This window comes from Mizuhopecten yessoensis, unplaced genomic scaffold, assembly GCF_002113885.1.
Source record: "Mizuhopecten yessoensis strain PY_sf001 unplaced genomic scaffold, ASM211388v2 scaffold716311, whole genome shotgun sequence".
In the NCBI taxonomy this organism is placed as follows: domain Eukaryota; kingdom Metazoa; phylum Mollusca; class Bivalvia; order Pectinida; family Pectinidae; genus Mizuhopecten; species Mizuhopecten yessoensis.
The window spans coordinates 343,743-352,665 of NW_018480053.1; the positions used below are offsets into that span (position 1 = coordinate 343,743).

The 8,923-nt window shown below is 35.1% G+C and overlaps 1 protein-coding gene across 1 annotated transcript in view; it reads right to left on the reverse strand.

Annotated features, from left to right (window-relative positions):
• Nucleotides 1-7,828: 7,828 nt before the first annotated feature.
• Nucleotides 7,829-8,923, reverse strand: part of LOC110442924 (40S ribosomal protein S13) — a 6,863-nt gene continuing 5,768 nt past the window's right edge. The window contains exons 5-6 of the mRNA XM_021486818.1: nt 8,321-8,421; nt 7,829-7,904 (exon numbers count right to left, since the gene is read on the reverse strand). Coding sequence (XP_021342493.1) covers nt 7,871-7,904; nt 8,321-8,421 — 135 coding nt within the window. The 3' untranslated portion in view covers nt 7,829-7,870. The remainder of the gene's footprint in view (nt 7,905-8,320; nt 8,422-8,923) is intronic.

Below are 8,923 nucleotides of genomic sequence, written 5' to 3' on the forward strand. Positions count from 1 at the left end.
ACACCCGGGAGGCCTCGTAGGAGAAAGATTTCAGTCCATATCTTGTAGTGTTGACCCTAGGTAATACAGCTGTATTAATTCTCTTGTCTGCAATTATAATTAGTTACCTTAAATTCAATCATATCATGGATAAAGCGTGGAGAGATTTTCTTAACTATTTTATAGACTTCACAGGCCATGTCTCTCAAACGTCTTATATGTAGTAAATCAGAGTTTAATTTTTGGACTAAAAGTTTAAAGGAAGACGAAAAGTCACTATATACAAAACGTACTGATCTTTCTTGATTTTGTTTCCATTTTCCGTACACCTTTTACCGAACAGAAATGCCAAACAAGAGGGCAATAATTAAAACTTGAAACAAGGAATGAGTTGTAAATAATTTGTCTCCTTTCCCTAGACAGAAATTTCCCTATCCTTTTCAGTACAGATAATTGGCTGGAGGCTATTTTACAGAGCTCTGATATGTATCGTCAAAGTTCAATAAATAATCAAAATTTACACCTTGTAGTTTGACATTGTTTTTAAAATTAAGAGATACACCTCCAATATCAAAAGATTTTATTTTATCAAATGTTCGTTTTCCAATGCTGATTGCCTGAAACTTTTCAGGATTGGCTTTGATATCATTTTTACTAAACCAATCAATAACATGAGTACAATCTTTTTCTAAAATGGATTTTAAGACAGTAGGATCCTTATGGGTGTAAACTATAGTATTATCATCTGCATAGCTGTAAAGAGATGAATCTTCAACACAATCAAAAATATCATTTATAAATATGTTGAAAAGAAGGGGCCCAGGATAGATCCCTGGGGAACCCCTTTAAGAATACCTGAGCAGGTGCTGCAATTTGAAGCCAGTTTTACCTGCTGACACCTGCTGCTCAGGTAGCTGGACATCAGACTCACTGCCTTAATGTCTAACCCTTATGCTTCTAGCTTCCTGAGCAGCAGATTGCGGGGGAGGCAGTCAAAGGCCTTGGATAAGTCCACAAGTAGCAGCACACTCATAGCGATCCAGGGCTAAGCGCCAATCCTCCACTCGACTAATAGCTTTTTCAAAGAGTTTTGAGATATAAGGAAGGATGCTGACAGGCCTATAATTCTGCTTGTCAGTGTTATCTTTCTTTTTATAGACCGGCACAACCTGTGCTTGCTTTAATCTATCTGGAAAAGAAGCTGTAGCAATGCTGTGGTTAACTAGAGTACACAGAGGCAAGCTAATATTGGAACAACAAGCCTTAAGTAATTTAGATGAGATGACATCTACTCCGGTCGCCTTCTTTACGTTAGATTTAGAGATAGTTTGACTAATAAAGTGTTCGGATACAGGCTTACAAGAGAAAACAGAATTATTTGTAGTGTCCAGTATCCTGTCTAAAATTATGTTAGTACTTACATTATCCACCATAGTCCCTATATCCTGCGCTATACATTCAGAATATTACACACTTCCTTTTGATCTGTAATAATTCAATTACCTTCCTCAAGCAAAATCATCTTGTCACCAGACAAACCCTTGTTTGATAAGAAGGGCTTGACTGTTGGCCAGAAATCTTTTTTTGCCTGAAGACCCCCCCCCCCCCCCCCCCCCCAAGAACAACGTTCAAAGGAATAAGCTTGCAGAGATTGCCTCCTAATTTTAGTAACTAAGTTTCTTTGTTTCCTATAGTCGTCCCAAGTATATTGGGTACGATATTTCTCATAGCGATTAAAAAGAGTTCTTTTTTTATATATAGCTCTTCTGAGTTTAGCATTAAAAAAAGGACATTTCTTCTTTCTCACTAACCTCTCCTTGATGGGAGCATGATCATCGATGACATCAGACATGAGACGCTCATGAGCCCAGTATGTATCGTCGATATCATCGAATATATAGGCAACATGAAACGGCACACGACCCATGTCAGTGGAGAAAGCACTCTCACCAAAGTTCCTAAAACACCTCAATCTTTTCCTTTCCTTTGTTGGGATTGAAATGTTGCTAACATGCAAATGTTAATGAAGACTTTAAAAGTCTTCCCCGAGGCTCGTGAGAAAACATCAATTACTAGGCCGCACATGTTTTTCGCGATCCATACGGTTAAACAGAGTTGTTCGTTTATGAAATAAGGTCGGACCTATAGTTATCTGATGCTGCATTCATGTGAGCCCTGACAAGGTCTTTCTAGGCATGCATGAACTTTTGCTGGTCCATCAGGATTTATACCCGAAAATGTTGCATTTACAAACAGACTAATCGGTTGAACCAGATTAGTGAGATACGTTAAAGTGGCATTGGTTGGTCTAAAAATTCACTTGGTACATAAAGTTAATATTCGCATCATCCTCTTACATTTATATTGATATTAAAAGCATTATATATCTCTTATATAAGACATGTGTTAGAATATTCTGATATAGTATGGGATAATTGTACCAAATCTGAATCAGGTCTTCTAGAATCAGTTCAACTAGAGGCAATGCGTATAATTACTGGCCTCAGACGAGATACATCTCATCACATTCATTACACACACGAAGACAAAATCATAAACTTACATTAATGTATATGATTCTTAATAATTACACTCCAACTTATCTCTACGATATCATTCAACCATTTCTAAATGTAAATAATAACTATAGCTTCAGAAATAACAGATTCCTTAATATACCACAGACAAGAACTTCGTACTACTTATATGAACAGCTTCTTTCCTTCTACAATGGTGAAATAGAATGCACTGGATAGCACCGCACGAGAAAGAAACTTAAACAAAAGGCAAAAGTTCTGAATTTTGAATATTGAGCTTTGGGTCGTTGCTTTGTGAGGTTTCTTTGAATATCTTTATCAAGTTTCCGAAATTCGACGGACGTATTATGGTATAGCGTTTGCGTCCGTCCGTTCGTCCGGTTAAAGTTTAGATGCAAGTTTCTTCAGTGGTGTACAGTTCAGTCAGATCATGTGTTATTGTCCTAATTTTTGGCATGGATGTTCATGTGGGGTCTTACAAGGACAATATGGATTTAATTTGTAAAAATAATTCCTATTTTTGGGAATTAACTTTTCGTGTGCAATTTATCGGCCAAAGTTTTGGTGCAAGTTTCTTCAGTGGTGTACAGTTCAGTCAGATCATGTGTTATTGTCCTAATTTTTGGCATGGATGTTCACGTGGGGTCTAACAAGGACAATATAGATTTAATCTTGGAAAATAATTGATTTTTTTGGAAATTTTGGACATGTTTGGGACTTAACTTTTCTCGCGCAATTTCTCGGTTAAAGTTTTTGTGCAAGTTTCTTCAGTTTTGATTTAAACATATTTTATTGCAAATAAATATTTACGAAAGAATTGGACGCACGTTTTCAAATACATGAGTATAAACAATAACTTGATAAGGTAATTTACGCAATAAGGAAGAAAAGACGGATAGAGAAACGAAGTAAATGATAGTAACACAGGTAGAGTCGGAGAAAAAAGATCAATAGAGAGAGAAAGATTATCACATTTGAGGTATTTTCATCATTGCTGAATTTAAGATCGCCATACAGGAAATCATCACGAACAGGTTGTAACTCTCTTATTAATAGATTTCGATGCTGGGAGTATAGGGGACAGACACAGAGGAAATGATATGAGTCTTCACATGGATTACCGCATGCACACATTCAGCTGTATTAAATAAATTTGCTCAAAATAGGTCAGTTAAGAGAGCCAGCACGGTTTCTCAAACGGCAATGAAGTATATTTAGTTAACGGGAACCCTCATATCAAAAAGCATTTATTATGTATTTTACCTTTTAATTTTATATTTGCTTTAAATGAACTGAGAATTCCTTATAGATATATCTAGGTCATTCCACATTTTTGAAGCTGATGGGGAAAAAAGAATTGTCGTATAGTTTCAAGCCTAAATTTTGGTTGTCTTAAATGTTGGGAATTTCTTAGGTTATAACCGGAAATATCCCCAATGCTATCTGGTATGGTGTCACACAAATAATTTGGAGCTGTACCGTTTTTAATTGTAAAGAATAGGGATAATTTTCTGTTTTTCCTTCTAGTTCTAAGTGGAACCCAGCCAATTTCATTAAATATATATTCAATTTTTGTGTATATGGGTAGTCCTGTAACAATTCGTGCAGCGTCTATCTGAATATTTTCAAGTTTTAATGAATTTGCTATTCCACAATTGTCCCAGACTTCACATGCATACTCTAATAAGGGTCGAATGTACGTTAAATATAGTTTTTCAGGGTTATTTCTACTGAGTATCAATTTCATTTTACGAAGGGTTGCTATATATTTTGCCCCTTTTTTGATAAGTTCGTCTACATGTTTATTCCATTTGCCGTCGCTACTTAGTATAACTCCAAGGTGTTTGTGGTTATCTGTTAAAAGGATAGAAGTATAGTTAAAAATAAATTGGGGTTGAAATGGTAGATTTCTATTAGAAACAATCATGATTTCGGGTTTTTTAGGATTGAACGACATCAGCCAATTTTTAGACCATTTCTCTAGACTTTTTAGGTCTTTATTTAGTTCACTTACAATATTTTCTAGGTTTTGTGATGAGTAAGAAAGCGACGTATCGTCAGCAAAAAGACGATATAATGAGGAGAGTTCCGTTGAAATGTCGTTAATATAAATCAGGAAGAATAAAGGGCCTAACTGAATCTTGGAGAACACCGGCATTTAAACTTCTTACAGAAGAATGTGAATCATGAATAAAAACGTTTTGCTTACGCTCAAAAATATAGTTTGTTATCCAGTTAAAAAGACTGCCTGAAATACCATGTTGATGAAGTTTGCATATAAGCCCTCTATGCCAAACTCGATCGAAGGCCTTTGAATGTTCATGGTTTTCTAATGCTAACATCATAGAATGGTACATTTCAATGAGTTGATGCGTACAAGAATGATTGGATAAGAATTCAGACTGAAATTTGTAAATAAGATTGTAAGAGTTAAAAAAAGTTGTAAATATGTTTATAGACTACAAGTTCAATTTTTTTCCCGACATAGCTTAATAATGATATTGGTCTATAATTCGAAACATTACGAGTGTCGCCAGACTTAAAGATCGGCATGACGTTTGCTAATTTCCATTTATCGGGATATATACCTTTGAATAGGGAGTGATTAAAAATGAGGGAAAGGGGAATGGCAATTTCATTTGCTACAAGTTTGAACATACGATGACTGATTCCGTCAGGCCTTGTTGCCTTATTTACATCTAGTATGTTAATAACATCAACTATTTCAGAAGGTATGATATGAATTTCGGACAAAAGAGTGTGTTCGTTTTTCTAAAATGGGAATAGGTTTGTTTTAGTCTACTTCGGAATGACTGGATATTGAAGAAAAATAGTTATTAAGAAGTTCACATTTATGCTTATTTTCGTTCGTGAATTCGTTAGAATTGTCATCAAAAAGTGGTGATGTATCAGTAGTTTTGCTTCCTTTCAGTACAAGCCTTAACAATTTCCAGTATGTTTTGGGGTTAGATTTACTTTTGACCATCATAGAGTTGATATTTTCGTAGAAAAGTTCTATTGCTCGTTTTATCATATTATTTGTTTTATTTTTTGATTGCTTATATTTCATCCTATTAGAATCATTATTATTATTTATAAGTATCTTTTCTAATCGATCTCTATTACGTATTTGTCTTCTAACAATTCTGATCTGCACATATTTAGATGGTATGCATATAATCACACGTCATTAACGTCATTAAACGTATTAAATTGGTTTTCCCATGATATATTTGTGATAAAACGTTTAAGCTGTTCAATGTCTCTTTCGTCGTATAGCCATACCTTTCGTTTGAAAACTGTTGGGGTTTGTTTCGGTACCTCAATTATTGTAAAAACAGCATTGTGGTCACTTATATTTTCATCTATATTAATTACTTCACTAAAAAAAGTGTTGATTGTGTAACTGACAATTACTGGATCTAATAACGTTGCTGAATGGTCCGTTATTCTGGTAGGTTCGGTTATAATATTTTATATCTGGTACAAAGTGAGTAAGTTGAATAATTCGTCTCTGGAGGATATTAAAAAGTCAACATTTAGATCGCCCATCAACATAACATTAACTGTAATATCGAATGCCAGGTCGAGGGAATGTTTTAGTCTCTGCCATATACCGTCAGAATAGTTTAGATTAGGTGGTCTGTATAGATTACCTATTATATGAATAATGTGTAATTTTATTCAAATAAACTTGTACCCATATTACTTCGATATTAGTAAATTCTAACTCAGGTTTTCTTTTAACTACGAAAGATGGAGAATAGTATAACAATACACCCCCTCCGAAAATATTCCCGTCTTTTCGAAACGGTTCGTCACTAAAGCCCTGTAGCTTAATTTCTTCATTAGTAATAGGATTCAAATGAGTTTCGGTTATACAAAGAATGTAGACATCGTCGGTCAATGCTTTAATATAGCTTATTTTGTTCGTATACTTCTAGTGTAATTTAGATGCACAAGATTCAGTGAATGGGTTGCCGCCATATTACTAGTTTGGACCATGGTTGGAAGATGTATTATCATAGGAAAGAATATGTTTACATAATTGATATAAGATTGTTGTAAAAAACAAATATGTTGTAAATAACCAACATTTGGCATTGACTTCAAAAATATTTAGAAAATCAGCAGGGTATGTTTTGTAAGTGTAGGTTATTAAAATGTGTGCAACTTTACAGTGAAAACAGCCTATGGCAGCTCTCCACGCACCAACATCATTACCTACTAAGGAGGATATAGATCAGATTTTGGGGGCGCGAGAAGGGCTTTCATATACGGGCAGTTAATACAGAGCAGCTGGGGATGACTGAATGTGAGTTTAGAAAGGAGAAGGGAAATGGGGTAGACGAGGTTTTCTCCAGTGGTGTACAATTTAGTCCGACCATGTGGTATTGTCCTAATTTTTGGAATGGATGTTCATATGGGGTCTAAAAAGGACAATATGGATTTAATTTGGAAAAATAATTCCTATTTTTGGGAGTTCACTTTTCGCGCGGAATTTATCGGCCAAAGTTTTGGTGCAAGTTTTTTCAGAGGTGTACAGTTCAGTCAGATCATGTGTTATTGTCCTAATTTTTGGCATGGATGTTCACGTGGGGTTTATCAAGGACAATATGGATTTAATTTAACAAACAAAAATTCATTAGATAGGGTCAGACGTACGTATTGTGCATCTGTTTGCGGTGCTCTCGTTATTATCGCGTTGTCCGATTATTTTGTCAATATTGTACCAACATCTTCTTTAATATATACATCTTATCTGTTTGTATTATATATGTATTGTCAAGCAAATACTTTTGAATTGAATTTATATTGATGTTGTCTGTAAACTATGGATTTATCCAAGCTTGACCAGCCCTCAAAATGAACAAGATTTGGGTTGCAAAGTGACGATTCTCCAATTAGTCCATGGGGCCTGCACACCCACTTTGACAATAATTTTTCTGACATGATCTTCAAGATTCTTTTAAGAAGGTCAGTTTTAACCAGACATGCCATGCCGCATCGTCTGTCAACTTTTTCATTTGAAATGATTAGTCCTTAACGGCTCCGAGGATTTTGACCAAACTTCCATAACATACTCAGATTTGGTGTTTTCCTGTGTATAATTTAAACAAGTACTGTTGAAACATTGATTTCTGTTGTATTTAAGCAATGTAAAAATCTTTACCTTCCCTACATAATTGCAACAAGGAACTGAATTTCCAAATCATATTTGTTTTGCAGTTGAAATTATACTAACGTGTGCATAAAATACTGCACGAGAAGGTTTAAGAATTTCTTGAAAATAAGACAACCCGAAAGACAAATTCCCGACTGGCATCACATTTATTACAGTTAAAATTAGGTCTTTACTGCACCATGGCGGCGGCTGTCGCAGATTCGCTGCAATGAGAAACACAACACCACATTAGTTCATCTTGTGGCTACCAAAGTAAGAATATAGGAAGTGATTATGCAAGATTTGCACACAAAGACAAAATATGATTACACAAGAGGAAGAAGTAACTGGGAAGTAACAGATCTATCTATGGTAAATTTCTTATGCCAAACAAGAAATTTGAAGCGCCAACAAAATCTGTTTTCGACAAAAGTTTTTCAACTGTGAATACTTCTTAACTACAAAATCTCAACATGCTTCAATTGTTGGGATACGACAGCTCAGAACAGTTAATTCTGCAAATTATTTCTGGATGTGTGGATTATCAGGGAGAGGAAATGATTTAATGTTATTGTATGCAGCAGCTTATCATGAAATTGATGGACTATTTGCAACATAATTTGTACTAATTTCTACTTACTATTTCCAGTTTGGTGCAAGAACCCTCTTCCTCTTGTAGTACCTAGCCAGACGGTGGATTCGGCTCTCTACAAGGATAAGACGGAATTTGGCATCCCTGTCCTGAAAACCAAAAGGGAAATAATAAATACAAACATGATAGACTATTTTCAAATTGTGTAACATACACAAGAAAAAATCAATATATGTTTCATTATCAACACTTCAACAAGTGGTAGATTTTTCTGTAACGCTTTGATTCTATATTGGATATATTTAAACCTAGGACACTTGAATTTGACCTCAGATGGCCCACTGCACATAGCTTTCAGCATAAGTCACCATGGCAACTTTTGTTTACAGCACAGACACCACATGTGTCCGGTTGTAATTAGCAAAGGCAGATCATCATTGGTCTCTTTCAACAAACACATTAAACACTTAAATCTTCACTTGCTCTAAGTAAACAATCTATTTCCATTATCATAGTTTAAAGTAGCTATAATTACAAATCTGAAAACAACATTTCTTAAGGTATCTTGTTTCTACACCTTATTCAAAGTTTAATATTCACAAAATCTTGACAAGACATATCAAAGAACTCCCCCCCCCCCCCCCCCCCCCC